This window comes from Centropristis striata, chromosome 17 (assembly GCF_030273125.1).
Source record: "Centropristis striata isolate RG_2023a ecotype Rhode Island chromosome 17, C.striata_1.0, whole genome shotgun sequence".
Classification (NCBI taxonomy): domain Eukaryota; kingdom Metazoa; phylum Chordata; class Actinopteri; order Perciformes; family Serranidae; genus Centropristis; species Centropristis striata.
This window is the reverse complement of record NC_081533.1, coordinates 12,060,918-12,077,875: the sequence shown is the minus strand read 5'-3', so window position 1 is coordinate 12,077,875 and position 16,958 is coordinate 12,060,918. Positions and strand designations below refer to the sequence as shown.

At 38.3% G+C, this 16,958-nt stretch overlaps 1 protein-coding gene across 1 annotated transcript; it reads right to left on the bottom strand.

Moving 5' to 3' along the window:
• Positions 1-894: 894 nt before the first annotated feature.
• Positions 895-15,093, bottom strand: LOC131989540 (sterile alpha motif domain-containing protein 9-like). Its single transcript, XM_059354777.1, has 5 exons — positions 15,044-15,093; positions 6,162-8,906; positions 3,163-3,231; positions 2,658-2,726; positions 895-2,497 (listed from the first exon to the last, which is right to left on the bottom strand). Exons 2-5 carry the CDS (start codon positions 8,881-8,883, stop codon positions 2,229-2,231), a joined length of 3,129 nt encoding a protein of 1,042 aa, XP_059210760.1. The 5' UTR covers positions 8,884-8,906; positions 15,044-15,093; the 3' UTR covers positions 895-2,228.
• Between the last annotated feature and the right edge of the window lie 1,865 nt (positions 15,094-16,958).

Below are 16,958 nucleotides of genomic sequence, written 5' to 3'. Positions count from 1 at the left end.
ACCAAGACAGCTCTCGAACACTTTCACTGTAAATAATCTGCTTAGATTAGATTGTGTAAATCTCTATACTCTATAGATTGTGTGTTTTGTTTGCTGTACTTTGTTTATTTAGAATAAATACCTTTTAGGAATAAATATTCTGTCCATTTATGTTGTATACTTTGAGTGATATGACAACTTCTTCTATGAAAATAATTCCAAATTCCTTCAACCAGGATTAAATATGAATATAGTAATTTGATTATAATTATTAAGTTACTTATTAATCAGTGTTCCAAATTGATAGCTTTGTAACTTTATGAGACTGCATTAGGTTAATTGCCTATCTTTTATCTGTTTTACAGAGTGGTGCCCCAACTTGAGGTGACATAGAGTAAATCAAGACATATCATTTTTTATAATCAATAATTATTTCTGATAATTAATTAATAATTCTGATCTAGCCACACTTTTGAACCGTGAGTCCCACACAATTGTTGCTCAGGTTCGAGGCATCTAAACCCTTACATATTTGATTCCCCCATATGAGGGATAGCATTTATGTTATGTCATTTATAACGTAAATGCTCCATGTGATGCATTTACAACATTTAGTGCCTCGTTGTTAAGTTTCCATATCATTTATATTGACCATGTTCCTTACATTCTGTTGCCCCGTGTGAGGCACCAATGTAATTTTTAAATATACATTAAAATTAAAATTTGTAAATTGTAAATTTATTTGTACCCCATGTTCACAGCATTTTGGTGCCCCGTGTGAGGTGTCCATATCATTTATTTGTAGCCCATGTTTATAACATTTTGGTGCCCCATAGCGAAAGTATCTATATCAGTTATTTGTAACCCCTATGTTTACAATATTGGCATACCAGTGATTGAACAAATTTTCCAGTCTCAGGTATGAAGATTATTTTATTGATGCTGCTATTGCAGAAACAGGACTTCAAAATTAAATAACAACATATGTTTCTGTACAATCATTGCTGTTCCATCATCACATGTATGTGATGGAAGCTGTTTGAGGCGATTTCATGTCAATCGTCGTTTACAATCACGCACACTGCTTGCATCTTGAGTGAGTGGAGTCACTTCTACAGTCACTGCAAACTTTGAACTGAGCATTGCCACTGCTTTACTTTAAAAGTTTGTCGGCCCTTGGTTGCCCCAAACTGGCCTGGGTCCCCAAACAGTTGCCTGCCTTGCTGATACGACACACTGTAACTTGGGAGGGCATTATCAGTGATGCTAACCTTGGCAAAAATGGGTGTAATTGCTGTGCTGACAGATCTAACAGTGTTAATGGAGGTGAGCTCATTCTCAACCAATACACAAAAACACTTTTGTCTTAATTGGAGTTAATATTGTAGAAATAACCCCTCCATGACTATACACATTAAAAAAATGTCACAACATGAGGAAACCCTCATTCTTACTCTTCTTAATATTTCATCTTGACAATATATACAAGATAAAATGTGGGACAGTAACGTAGAAACAAAAAGCAAGAATAAAAGAATAAAAAGTGTTGAGATACTCATGTTCTACAATTCTAGTCATTTCTCAGAAGCTTTTATCCAAAGCGACGTACATTTGAGAGTTAATACAACAAAAGCAAAATTGAAGTAAAAAAACAACACAAGTAATAAAGTAAATATAATCTTTTTTTTTTTTTTTTTTTTTTTACCATTTAACTGAATTATCCTTGTTGTTTTTGGTTAAAAAAAGTAAACCAAACAAACCATCAATCTCTTCATTAATCATACAAATCTAAAATCTAACACAAGTCTTTAGTCAAGCACATTACAATGAAACATCAAAAGTCATGTGCTCTTCCTGTTTTGTTTTTTTTAATTATAAATCTACTCTTACACACAACTATTAAAAATGCACCTTAGCATGTGTTTCATGATTTCATTGGGGTTGCATGACCCATTTTGCATAATGTGAAACATTCATATTTTTTTACACTTACATTGTAGAAAGTAATGAAAGGAACAATTTTCCTGGTTAATATATAAAAAAAGGTTTTCCATTGAAAGTACATGTTTCTTCACAAGTTGCTTTGTCTTTGCTAGTCTTAATATGTTTTATAGTTTCACATGTTTCATAAAACCCCAAACAAAAGGCAAAAATAGATGCAAGTTAACAAAGCTTTAGGAGCATACTTTTCTTAATGAAGTCACTATTTTCATATGAGGTGCAGCACTTATCTTTTACATGTTGCTCCTTTATTCAGATTCCTCAAGCTCAACAATGAGAGGCCTCATACTCTTCATCCTTTTAAGGAGGTCATAGAGAGCATCTTTGCCTCTTGTGCCAGCTGAAGTCAAACACTGTAGAATGCCGCTCATCTGGTCCTGAGTGGTTTCTAAAGCTCTCACAGCCTCATAGTCCTCATTTGAAATCATCCTCTGATCCTTGAGCTTCTCCAGGATGGTTCCAGTATCTCTCACTCCGTTAATCAGAGCTGTCCGATAGCGATCTACGAAATGCTCACCTGAAGCAATAGACAAATGCAAAGCGAGAAGTTTTAGTGGCCATATCATAAAACTGAGAAACTGTTTAAACAAACAAAGGTAATATTGATGCTTGTGGCCACTGTGTGAAGTCATCTTATCATTTCTCAATCCTAATTATTATTGTTGTATATTACTTACCCCCAGTGGTATCTGTCAATGCCGACTGGGGAGGACTGAGTTCTGAGCTCTCCGTCTCTGAGATTTGGACTGTGACGCAACAACATGGAATGGGATTTCATTACTAACACAGCAAATAAAACAACATTTTTAAAACTTCAACAATGCTTCAACTACTCTGGATAATCTATAGACTTTTTCTACAGATGTTATTTCTATTTTCTAGGAGTGACTGTTGGGCGCCACAAGAATGAGTTCTTAAACCTGGAAGTAAGTTATCATTTTAGGGCCCTGGGGTCTCTCCTCTCAAACTTAATGAGGATTTTGAATGTGTTGGTGGTGAGATGTCTGATATAAGGTCTCTGGTTAACACAAGCTTGAAAACAAATGCAAAGCAGAAAAAAAACAGTCAATGCGAGAAGTTTAAATGGCCATATTTTAAAATTCAGAAACTAAGATAATAATGATGTTTGTGGCCACTACGTGAAGTCATCTTATCATTTAACTATTGTTGTAAATTACTTACCTCCAGTGGTATCTGTCAAAGCTGACAGAACAGGACTGAGTTCTGAGCTCTCCGTCTCTGAGATTTGGACTGTGATATGATACAATGGAATGGGAATACATTAGTTGTGCACACAGCAATACAAAAAACACATTTTAAAAAGTTCAACAATGCCTCAGTTACTCTGGAAAATCTATGGACTTTAAAAACTTTTTTTCCCCCTTATTTTTAATTTTTTTTTTTTTATAGATGCTCTTTCTTTCCCAGGGGTGACACTAAGGGCACAATTCAATCTAAAGGTCTTTAGTCCTGATTCGACCACCAATCTCACAGTTGAATCTTCATGGTAGTAATATTGTGTGTAACTCCACTATACAGTAATGTTATCTTGGCGTCCAGTCATCATATTACAATGCTTTTTATCCTTAAGTTAGTTACTTCACTTTTAACAGTTAGCTGATTATTTTTATAGTCACCTCTGTGTATAAAATTCTGAGGTTAGCCAGTCAGCTAGCCTAGCTGGCCACAAAAACAAAGAAAAAGCACCATCAAGTTGAATTTGTTAATTTGTTAAGTGTTAACTCTTCAGAGTTTAGCTTGGTCCCTCTTTGCTTTTCATCAGTTTTTTTCTTCTGCCACGTAAGATTTCACTCCTTTCCAGCTGATCCAGCCAGAGTGACTGACCTAAGCTCTGAACTCAGGAAAATGTAGGTGCTTTACAGAGTGACTAGCTAACGTCGCTCATGGTTATCTAAGACACCGAGGTTATTATTAAAATTATTAAGATGAATGGTAAAAATATGAACAATATAGTGAAATGTAAAAAGTGAAGAAATTAACTTGAAGTAGAACACTGCTCAACTAATGTTAGCTAATGTGCTAGCATGCTAGCTTGATAATGCCATATGCTTCAACTCCTGACGAAGGCTTGTGTTAGAGTAATAAAATTAGCAATGGTCTGCATTATGACCTTTAGTAAAACGCTGCTTAGAGGTGTGTCTGGCGGGGCATGGAACACACATTTTATATGCCAGACACAGCACACAGAAATAAGGAGTATCAACAGAAAGGACATACTGATAACGCTTTGCACATCGCCACATTATTTGAGGGCAAGCAGATAAAAAACTGAAGCACTCTTTGTGCTCCAATTCAAGGCCACAGGCCCAGGTGGAGATAGGCACTGACGAACACTAGACAAGAAACAAAAGTGTGCTGTTGGCTTTTTTCTTCCACAGGGCGGTGACCAGAGGCTGAAGCACCAAGAGGCTATGACTAGCCTGTGTGCTAACGAAATGGGCGGACAGAGTCTAAACCATGGTGCTGCCCCAACAGTTTTTGACGAATCAGATAGTCGCACATTCATATTATAAAACTCTGTGTAAAAGTAAGTTAGGCATTCTTTTCTGGGAGTTGGTTACAGCTAACTGCTTAGCAGCCTGTGATTTCTGAACAGAGAAGGTCCATGTACATGCTCACTCTTTCATTACTGTCTTAAATAAATAGTCAGAAGGATTTTACTCTCCTCTCATCTGTTCTGCAAAATAACAAACTCTAACACTTGCTAGCATGCAAAAATGCCAAAGTAACATTATTTAACACTGGCAGCCAACGATGATTCACTGTCAGTTTAAAAAATGAGTCAGTATGAAAGTTAGCCCTATTCGATTTTATTGTGATCAAGGAGTTGATAGGCAGACAGAATGAGCTTGCGTTAATGTAGATAGTACGGTACTGAGACTTAATTTTCCAGGATAATTTCTCAGTCTCACACAAGTTACAGTGAAAGTGATGCTTATAGGGAACCATTAGCCTTGCTAACACCAGACTAATCTCAAATGAGATCTGGTCTGGGAACCAGCCGTTAATTTCTCCGTAGAGGAGGCGTGGTTTACGATCCTCCGGAGCCGTTTATTGGGCGCTTAGGATGTCTATCATAAGCGTCTGTAGGTAGCTCTTAGCCAATCGTATCAGTTATACCAGATGACGTAGTAGAGCTACAGAAATGGATGTTTGTTGTGTGTGTGTCTGTGAGAGAGTGTTGCTGCTGCTTTGCTTCTCCAGTTCTCGCTTTCTGCAAGATTATTTATTTTCACGCTTTATTCCCCCTCATGTCATTCAGCCACACACATCCACTGGCAATAAACAAGCTGCTGTGCGTCTCTCGGCGGCTCCGCTGTCCCCCGGCTTGTAGTGAGATCACCGGCGTTACAATAGCGGGGCTAATAGCTACCGCTAACGCCATAACGGTAACGTAGCGCTACCGCTATTAGCCCTGGTACAGTAACGCCGATGATCTCGCTACAAGCCGGGGGACAGCGGAGCCGCGGAGAGACCTTTCGCCTTTCAAATTTCGCTCTAAACTATTTAAAACACCATCTACAGCCAAAGAGAGTTTCGCGTCTGCTGCAGCCATGTTGGATCCGTAAGAAAACTACAAGCTTCCGTCTGCCGGGTAGTACACGTCATCGTCTTGCCGTCCCTCCCCGTTCTGTGATTGGATCCCTAAAACAGGGCTAAGAAAGCTCTCTGGTTTCCAGACACCTTGGCAGTTCGAAATGAAATCGAGCGCGCAAGGCAGTCTGGGTATACCCAGGCTAGGGAACCATAGTAATAGAACATAAAATATCACGTAACTTGCTAAAATGAACAGTGGTGAAAGTGAAAAAGGAGTTGAAGCATACGGCATTAGCTAGCTAGCATACTAGCAAATTAGCGCCTATTAGAGGGGGATGAATGAGCAAAAAAAAAAGAATTTATAAATAAATAAATAAATAGGGGAAATGAAGCCCTGAATTGATAATCAGTCAATTATAGGCAAGACAGGACTATGTAAATTCTTAGTCAGGGACAACCCTATGTTCAAATTAAAATATAAACAACTATTCTGTTTTTTTTACCCAAAAAACGACAATCATAGAGGCGAAAAAAGTGAACTGCAGACTTGAAACTAAATTAAATTGAACAGTGTAAGGTAGTTATATAATTATTTTGAAGTTACAGTATTTTACCCTTCTTACCCATTTCTGCAGGTTTTGTCTGGATGTCAAAGGCCACAGCACCTCTGATGGTAAAGCCAAGATAAAAGGAAACTTGGCGTGGTCTCCAGAGCTTGTTTCTGAGATTTGCATCCACCTCAATCACTGTGCCACCAAAAGTTGCAAAGACTCTGTAGTTTCGCACCACCCCTTCAACTCTTAAAAGGTGTGCTTGAACTGTTTGACTTTTGAAAATCTTCTCCTCGCTCCAGGTGGTGTTCTGATGTTGTGTTGTTTCCTCATTTTCTTCCAGAAACATTTCTTCAATGACCTTTCTGTGAACAATTCTGTTCAGATCTTGACCTTTTCCAATGAAAAACAGAGGGCAGAGGTACCTTGATCGAAAGTGTATCTTATATGCGTGTTCATAGGAGCAGTGCAAACGTGAAATTAATTTACTGAAGTCAAGAATACATTTGTCTTCACTGTCTGTAGGCCAGCACAGGAGGAGAGTTAACATTTGCAGCTCTGGCGAATCTTCTGGAATCTCCTTTTCTTTAAATGCAGTTAAATGCTGGTTTTCCAAAGGAAATATTGCTCCTATGTTTTTTAACATGATTTGAGCAAGGATGTAGTTGGCCAGCGCTGTCACTGAATCTTTCTGCAGAAAGATTTCCTCCCACCATGTTGTTATTTTCTGAAGGTCTGATTCAGTGCATTCTCTGTCAAGACATGAGAGTACTCGAGCGAAGGTGTCCGCAAATTTTTGTTTCAGGTTCTGGATGAGATCAGCTCCTTTTTCTTGAACTTTTTTTGATGGGCTGTGTACAACAAACAAGCTGTAGCACTTTGTGGTGCCTTCTGTAATGTACGAGGGATCATCTTTTGTCATGTCAGGCTTTGAAAAAGTCAGATATTTATCATAAAATGCACATTTTCTCTCAACCTCAACCCTGAGCATCTTTATTAGATGGTTAAATCTTAAGAGTTTGTTGTCTCCAAGTACTTCCAGAACAGAGACCAAGGACACTTGCTTTGTGAGAACTCCTCTCCAAATTTCGTTCTGACTGACAAGTAGATCATACACAATGATGCAAACCTCCAGATAACCCAACAGCCCTCTGGTGTTAAAATAATGTGAGATTTTGGTATTGACATGTCCTTTCATGTCTGTCCCACGTTCCTTTTCAGCAAGTCGCTCTTCGTCTTTGAAAGCTTCGATGGCTTTTGTGGCCAGTTGTAAAATCTCTCTTGGTTTGGTGGAACGCTCTATTTTTTTCAGATGGTTCTTATGGACTTGGCCGAGTGTATCAGCAATGAAAGAGTTCAGGGGATCCCTTGACTTTGCTGTATTTGCCCACATTTCTGCCAGACAGTAGTCTTTTAGTTCTATGTAATAGAAACGAGCGAGTGCTTGTGGAAAAAATGGATTTTTCTTGAATTTTTTTGTTGCCATCTCTAAAACTGATGCACTCTGGACTTTGCCCTCCAACTTTTGAATATCTAAAATTAGTCTTGAAAATCTTTCCAGGTCTTCTGTCATCTCCGCACTATTGACTGGGTTTTCTTCTTTTATTACTCGTTTTCTTCGAGTTAGCATGTCTTTGATGAAGCCAACCAAAAATGGTGGGAGCTCATCTCTGCACAAACAGGTGATGAAGTCTCTTGCTGTGTCACTTCTTTTTACGCCTGCCCTGGCCATCAGTTCAGTGCAACACTGTGCGATCATAGGGTGAGCCATGCAGACTTTTTTTTCTGATCTTTTATCTTGTTGGAAGGTGACAATGAGATGGCTAAAGGGCTTCATTCTGTCCTCGAGTGAAGAGTCACCATGGATGTAGTCGCCACTTTTGAAGAAGTCCAGGCACTGAGACTCCAGGAGGTATGAGCCTGGTACGTAGGCATTCAGCAGGGATAGGAAGGCAGCCAGCTGAGTCTTCTTTGGCTTGTTTGCACTCTGACCTCCACTGAGTACTTCGCATGCTTGTTCGACATAATCTTCTGAGAAATTAGTTTGCATTATGTTGAAGCCATGGAATTGGCTGCATTTATCACTGTACCTTCTGTAAATCTCTTTCTTTTTCTCATCAAATTTTTGCTTCTCTGTATCAGAAAGTACGTCTGGTAGGAATACATGGTCACTCTGCAGAACTGCATTTTTTCTAACACAACTGAGAAAAATCACCACGGGCTTATGGGTGACTATGTTCCGCTCCGCAATCTTCATCATAATGACGTCTTGCAGATCTTCCGAAATCTTTTCATTATTCACCAACAGCAGCACTGTGTTCTGATCGCCTCGATCGCCTGCTGTGAAAAGGTCAACCACCTCCTCTGCAACATCTGTGATGTCTGGGGTTGAGCCTGTTAAAACAGCGCTCCTGAAGGTCTTCCTCAAGTCCCACAACACCTTCATCGCTAGTGTGGTCCCCCCACATCCTGGCTGGTGGAACAGTTTCACAGTTGATACTCCAGGGAGTTTTCTCCTTTGCTGAATTTGTTCTACAAGTTTTTTGTATCCGTCTCGTTTGATGAAAGGAGTGCCACCTGGCTCTGCCTGTTCACTAATGTGAAAGTTTAACCATTTCGGTGGGGCCCCTCTGTAAAAGTTTTGCTCTGTCTGATGAGCAACTTCTGGATCTATAAGCTGTCCTTCAAACTGATTTGCATAGAGAACATCCAACAGTGCAAAGGAAAGTCTGAATCCGCTTCCAATGTTAATTTCCCCACGTTTAGCAGTGGACCGGGCTGGTCTATTTGCCATCTCAGACTTCCAGTTTCCTGTACCTTAATGAATAAAAAAAAGAAAGATAAGTTTATCTTGGACTGGTAATGGTCAATATGGTAAATCAGAACATTTGTAGATTATGAGTTTACATACAAAACAAATCACTTTATAAAATATGATGCATTTTCAGTAAATGACTGACACAGACATGATTATCTTTAAATACTTGTGAGGACTCTCATTGGCACAGTGCATTCAGTAACTCCTTACACTAACCAACTAAATGCCTAATCACTATTTCTAACTAAGGTTAGGGAGATTTATTAGTATAGCACATTTCATACAAAAATACATATATTTACATACTCTATGGAAAAAAGCTAAACTCCTGTTAAACTTGATGTTACCCAGCAGATGGTGGTATTGCACTCAGTTAGCCAGGTTTTCTGTCCTCACGCATGTACCCAAGCAAGGCTAAACAGATAGCGAACAAAAACTCCAATAAAACCATGTGCTTGAGAAGGTGTGGCTTTACTGATGGTTGCTTCTTTAAAACTGAAGCATACTATACAAATAAATATATACATTTATATATACACACCTTTATGCCTAGTATTAAAAAGTGCCCTCTGAGTGTTAAAAAAAAAAAAAAATAACATGAATAAATAGGGATGTAAAAAAACGGCGCTGCAAAAATTCCACGGTATTTTACCGTACCCATTTTCTTGTGATAGGGTTGTTGTGTGTGTTGAACCTGCTGCTTCTCTGTTGCATCACGCACTCTCCGCCAGAGAGAGAGAGAGAGAAAGAGAGAGAGAGACAGAGAGAGACAAAGAGAGAGACAAAGAGAGAGACATAGAGAGAGAGACAGAGAGAGAGACAGAGTGAGAGAGACAGAGAGACAGAGAGAGAGAGACAAAGAGAGAGACAGAGAGAGAGAGACAGAGTGAGAGAGAGACAAAGAGAGAGAGACAGAGACATAGAGAGAGAGACAGAGAGAGAGACATAGAGACAGAGAGAGAGAGAGACAAAGAGAGAGACAGAGAGAGAGAGACATAGAGAGAGAGACAGAGTGAGAGAGAGACAAAGAGAGATAGAGAGACATAGAGAGAGAGACAGAGTGAGAGAGAGAGAGAGAAAGAGAGAGACACAAACAGACAGAGAGACACAGACAGAGAGAGAGAGAGACAGAGAGAGAGAGAGAGAATCTGATGAGAGTACTATTTTTATTTTATTCCTTCCAATTGACAAGCGTAGCTACCTAGCAGCTACCTAACCAACTACCAACTGTCAACTGCCAACTGCTCTGTGAGCCTCAGCTTCCCACAAGGGGGGGAAATATCACTAAACAACAAGAAAGGCAGAGAAGTTTACTTGTTTACTACTTGCCAGCTAAGAAATTATATTTTTTATAGGCATTTTTGAGTTTTTCTTATGTTTGTTTTTGTTTTAAAAAATCGTTTTTGCTAGCTAGCTCCAGTAGAATCTCTACTACCTTGGCAGCTGCTTGGTTGCTATAGCAACATGGCCACTGAAGCTACAGCAGCAGCTACAGCAGTAGTAAGGGACACACTGCTCATACAGTTTTTTTTAGTACCCTGAGGAGATCAAATGTGACGCGCTCCATCGAAATGAGTCGGAAGTCGCAACCGCCCGTTCTTGTAAAAACACGTTTAAACATGAAAAAAGTGATTTTGGGCTGTTTTGAGGTAAACGTAACATTGTCAGAAAGTTTTTTGCGGCACACAGCTGTTTACAGACAGGCTGGATGACGTGGTTCAGATAGTGGTGAAGATCGCTGGCTTAACTAGATGGATTAATGTGAGGAGAATATTGCAAAACTTTTTCAATTTAATCAGAGATAGAGGTGCTACATGTGTTGATAACTGGACAGAGTTAATTATGGACTATTTCACCGCACCGGTAGGTGAGGAGAGAGAGAGAGAGACAGCCGGACCTCCGACTAGGACGCGGACGGTCCGGCTAACGTTAGCCAAGATAATGCCGGAGAGAGTGAGTTGGAGGAAGATGAGGAGGAAGATATTGCGCTCATGGATGAGCCGGTGATAGCATACAATGTCTCTGACTGTAGTTATCTAAACGAGGACAATGTTAAAGAGACTGCGATAGCTCGGGAGTACAAGTGGAGCCGCAAACTTCACAACAACGGCGCCTGCTAGCTGCTGTTCACCGGAGGAGACGTGAGAAGACGCGACCTAGTTAAAGAGATGAGTGATGGTAAGTGGTTATACTTTAGCTACACGATCCTCTTTTTCTCTGTTAGTAAGGGCTAATAAAATCACTAGAGCAGGCTAAGAAAGCAGCTAATCATGCTTGATAACTACACTACACTGTGTGTAACGTTAGCCCAAGTGTGGGTGTGTCAGGTGTCTACTGTCTCCTATATATTACATTTATTAACATAATGAGGAAAATCAGTGTTTCATTCACTCAAAAAATTGTTGTTTCTGAACATAATCCAGGCAGTGATTACCTTATCACCACACAACTGAGGCTAATTATTTAACAGTAATATACAAACATAATGTGTAGGAGACAGGTTTGCTGTGAGACACAAAGGTGAGAAGATCTTTAGGCTATAACAAAATAAACAGCCTAAAGTATGGTTAATGTATAGTAAAATTATTGTTTAAAAGATCTGATATGGTGAATCATAAACTGTATGGTGAATATGTTATGTTTTTGAATATGGGGCTGTATTAAATCCTGTGCTGCAGTCTGTCTATCAGTGAATGATCATATTGAAGCAATAATACAGAAATGATCAGGCCTCATTCAACAATGATTCAATATGATTTAGCCAGCCCAAAAGGTTTGTGATGATGACTGCATTTTTTATTAATGCTATCTTATTTTGTAGATGAAAACATTTGGTTCATCTTGTGAAGCTCCATACGACTCTGAGAGGATGTAGTGTGAGAAGCAGCAACACCAGAGGACTGCCTGCTTCCTTGATGCATGTGACAGTTTAATTATGAAATAATAATAAATAAATATGAAATAATATAAAATATATTCTGGATTATTATATTAAAAGGGCCATTGTGTGTATATATATTTTTAATTGTATGGATATGCACTTGTAAGTAACTGTAAGTACATGTGTGCATGCGGCTCAATATTTAATATTTTATAAATATTCTTTATATTAATATTTTTAAAGTATTATTATTTTTAAATACCCATCATATATTCTGTATAACATCATATGTACAGTATATTTGTTCATATTTTATCATTATTGTATTCCATATGATTTGGATACTTATCTACATGGGTTTCTAGGCCTGTACTGTGTTGTGTATGTGCTCGTGCACGTGTATGTGTGACAGTATGAGTAGACTACACATACAGATGTGGGGTATCACCTTTGACCCAAAAATATTGTGTTCATCTGGACTCTAGTCTTAATAAATGTGTTTTAATCCCTGTGAAACATGGCGGAATCTGTATCATTTTCTTTAAAGCCCTTTTTCTCAAAACTAACTTTTGATAACAGTCGAACTTTGGATGAGCATATCTCATGGAATATTTGGCGTAGAAACATAATGTTGGTATTGACATGAAGCTAAGAGTCTCCTCTTTACGGATATATCAAAATCTCAAAATGTGTTTCGGGGTCAATGTGACTCATTTTGATGGAGCAGGTCACAAATCAGAAAATGGAAGAATACAGTTCAAACATAAGATCCTAAGGGAATATCTAGAGACTGTATATGCTGACCGCCATAATAACACAGGTGTTATAACCAACCTGCTGTTCTACACTGAGCATATCACCGCATGGCATACAGCCATATCAAAACACTACAGCTTCCACATCAAGAGAGGAATCTGCAAGGGGAGACAAATCCAGATCTTTGAGGATGAAGATAAGTGCCAAGAGAGAAGGACACTGACCATCAACTTCTATCAGAATGGTACAGTCATGGTGCAAGGCAATGAAGCTGCCTTGGGTTCCTTTAAATTTAAACTTTGCCATTCTGAAGAAAGTAGCAGCTTCTAAAAAGAGCACAGGAAGCACTCTGAGCTCTCCCATCACCACATGCACCAGAACAGCAGACAGCCAGGTCCACGGCACTACTCAAAGCTCACCCATGGCTGACCGTAACAACCAGCATGCAGACCAGCACACCACCAGTCTCCTGAGAGACAGACTGGCTCCACCAATCAGACCCAACCAAATTACAAAACAGCTACAACAAGACGACATCACCTATTGGCAAACACAAACCAAAACACAGAGCAAAATGCAATGCTGCTTGGATCTGAACCGACAGTACACCACAGCAAATTATTTGAGCACGGTGATGGATCCAGATGAAGTCCAGACTGAGTGAACACAGACTGGCTGTGGAAACAGGGAGGACCAGGAGGAGCTGCTCCCTGCAGAGCAGAGGCTGTGCTGCCACTGCAGCCTCAGTCAGCCTGAGACAGAGCTACACTTCCTCACCAAATGTAAAAAATATGAACTAATTAGAGAAACATATTTCCAAAAATTTGAATCCGTCAAAAAAGGTTTTTTCAAATGGTCAGATGAGGAAAAACTGCCGCTCCTCCTCCGGGAAGAGTCACAGAGCTGTAGATTAGCAGCAGTCTATGTTTCTGCCTGTCACACACTGAGGGACAGCGAGTGACACACAGCTGTTGGTTGTTTTGTTTTTATTTTTTCTTCTTTTTTTGCTGGGACAGTTAGATTGTATAAATTATATATTGATTGTAAATATTGTTCAATGATTGTAAATATTGCTTTCTTTTATTGTTATTAGTTTTTCTTTTCTTTTAAAATGAATGATAGAATTATAATAATTTATTGTAAATATTGCTTTCCTTATCTTGTTATCTTTTTTCTGATGCTTGCTTTGGCAATATATACATTGTTACGTCATGCCAATAAAGCTAATTGAATTGAATTGAATTGAGAAAGAGAGAGACACAGACAGACAGAGAGAGAGAGTGTGTGTGATTGTGAGAGAGAGAGAGAGAGAGAGAGAGAGAGAGAGAGAGAGAGACAGTTATGACTAGTTATGGTCTAACTAGTTGCCGTTCACTTAGGCCTATTCGCTTAAATATGGGTCATATTTCAGAAAAACGCCCTATTTTAGTCAATGTGTCAGCTTCCATCGGCTGCAGCTCTGCTGTATCACGGCTCTATTTTTAACGGACGTCGGAGCACGGTGCGGGAAATCGTGTACACAATACATTTTCTTTTTTTTTTTTTCAAATACATTTTAAAAATAAAACGCACCGTGTTTACGGCGGATCATATTTCCCTCACTACAGGTCTGAGGATTTAACATCACAAAATAGGCAGATCAACAGGTCTGCACCGAGTTGTTGTCCTACTTTCTTCTGTAGAGGAAGGTCTGGTCTGTTTTTGGTTTTGTGGTTCTTACTACCCCTATAGTGTGGGCTGTTTATCATGCCACAGTTCTGAAACCTGCTATTCTGGTCTAGATATAACGTTTATTGTGACTTTGCTACTACTGTGTGGACTAACAAAATATTAATTATAATAATAGCTAATAATAATAATAACATAGTAATTTCAGCATTCCGGGGATATAAACTGTAGGTTATCTGTGTTTGAAATATTACCATCTGTATTTAAACTTGATTCATGGTGATTATGCCTGCAGCACAATGCCAAAAAAAGAAAGGATACAGAAAAGCCTATGATAGAAGCCTATGATAATGTGAATGAACTCATGTTGACAATAATTTGTTGACACAAAATAAATGGCAATTGCATAGCACTTTCCCCTACACAGGATACAAGTAGTTAGCTTTCTATCAGTACTTTTTAAATTTTACATTAATTTCCATATTGTGTAAAGGACCGAAAAAATTTGGGGGGGCGCACACATGCTGCCCTTTTCTGACTTTGAGCCCCTGCCCATCTATAATCATGTGCACGTGACTGCTGCATACTATAAATAAACACAATGTAAACATGTAACCATTTACAGCTATAAAATGCTGATTTACTTATTGTGATAAACTAAACAATCCATTTTTAAATGTCCATGAATTCCAACTTTCTTCAGGCTCACATTGCAGGTCCATTTTGACATATAAATTACACAATTATTAGCCCAGTAGAGACTTCTAACCACATGTGTAAAAGTTTAACATATGACCAGAAAATGATGCAATATTTTGCATATATACTTACGGACAAATCAACTCCAAGGCTTAACTCCAGGCTGCTCTTTGTTTAATTGAAAAACACAAGGCTTGAAAGTGAAACTTAAGGAAAACGAAACTTAAGAAACTCAACACTACCAGAATTGTCCACTAGGTGTAAGCAACTAGATGGATCACTGAACAGGGATCAGCACAGTAGGTAACTTCCAAAACAGCACGCCACAAACTGAGCATTTACTTTGCCAGTAGTGGAAGAAGTATCCAGATCCCTTACTGAAGTAAAAGGCCTGCATTCACAACTTACTGAATCAAAAGTACAAAAGTATCAGCATCAAAATGTACATAAAGTATCAAAAATAAAAGTACTCTTCATGCAGAATGGACCCACTCAGATTGTTTTTTATATTCCAAACATATTATTAGATTATCATTATTGATGCATTTATGAAACCAGCATTTTAATTTTCTCAAGGTAGTGTTCATTTTAACTCCTTAACATACTGATATGAGGTTTAATAAAATAAAATACAAATTTGAATCACTTTAAATTCATCGCCTTTTCATGAGTAAAAGTACAATATTTGCCTCAAAATGTAATGGAGTAGAAGTATAAAGTTATAAAAATGGAAACAATCAAGTAAAATACAAGGATCTCAAAATTGTACTTAAGTACAGTACTTGAGTAAATGCACTTAGTTACATTCCACCACTGGTTTTGGCCATGATGACACATTCGCTGTGTGAGCACTGAGCAACACTCGCATGTACAAAAGCCCAAAGGTCAAGTGTGTGATGGTGGCTACATGATCAAAGCTGATCAAAGTTCAATTACAGTGGAGAAGCAATTTCAATTTTATTGTCTTTTATGGCCCAAATTGTTTGTAGTTTCGTTAGTTCACTACACAAAAATGGCACAAAAAAGTAATTGAACTTCTTGATCATTTTCTTGATCATTTTGCAAATGTTAGTCTAGGTGTATTATCAGAAAGCTACTACAAACTGTAGTTAAACTACCAGTTTATCTACATATAGTTCACTTCTCCCTAGCACTGTAATTATCAACTGATGTGTAAAGAGAGATTAATTTGGTGCAGCCACTCAGATTCAGAAAAACCTTAAGAAGCTAGGATGCTGTGTAAACATAAATAAAACCATAAAGTATCATATTCAGAATTTAGTTTAAATTTACAAAAAACAAAAGTTTATCAGTTTGAACATCAGCTAGGATTAGAAAAACATTGAGCAAAAGCTTTTAACAGAAGAACCGTAAGGCCAAAATGCATGCATGATGCTTCATTTGAAAGGTAACATCTTCTAATTTCTGCACAGTGCTTGTTTAGTTTGTGGCAAATACACAACCGAAACTACATCAGGTCAAAAACAAAAAGTTTTTTGGCTTAACTAAGTATTTAAGAGGTAGTCTTCAAATGAATATATGTCACAAATTTGCCAATTATCATATTCTGTTTAATTTACGTTTTGGACAACATCCCAACTTTTTTAGAATCAGGGTAAAACTTAAACATGAAATAGCATTTCAAATGGTCTTACCTTTCCCCCAAATGTTTCAGAAGTGTCTGAAGTGTTGAGCAGAGAGATGTCAGGGACTGAACAGTTGTGACCAGTAACTATGTACTTGAACCTGAAAGGTGGTTTAATACACACCCACATTAGGTGCGTAGGTTTCATAACAGGCAGATAAGTACAGAATGTGAATGCCCAACAAAATAACTATTGTCTTTGTCTGTTTCGTTTTAATGGAAATGCTTCCAAGGATTTCCAGTAAAGGGTGCAGCAAATTAATTTGATTTGCAAAAAGCTGGTGACAGGAGAGGATGAATTATTAACTCATTACGTCTCACTGCAACCTAAACTGTAAAAAAAGAAAAGAAAAGAGAGAAGAGATGTGCTTTATGTGGTAGGATTTTGGGATTAATTATATT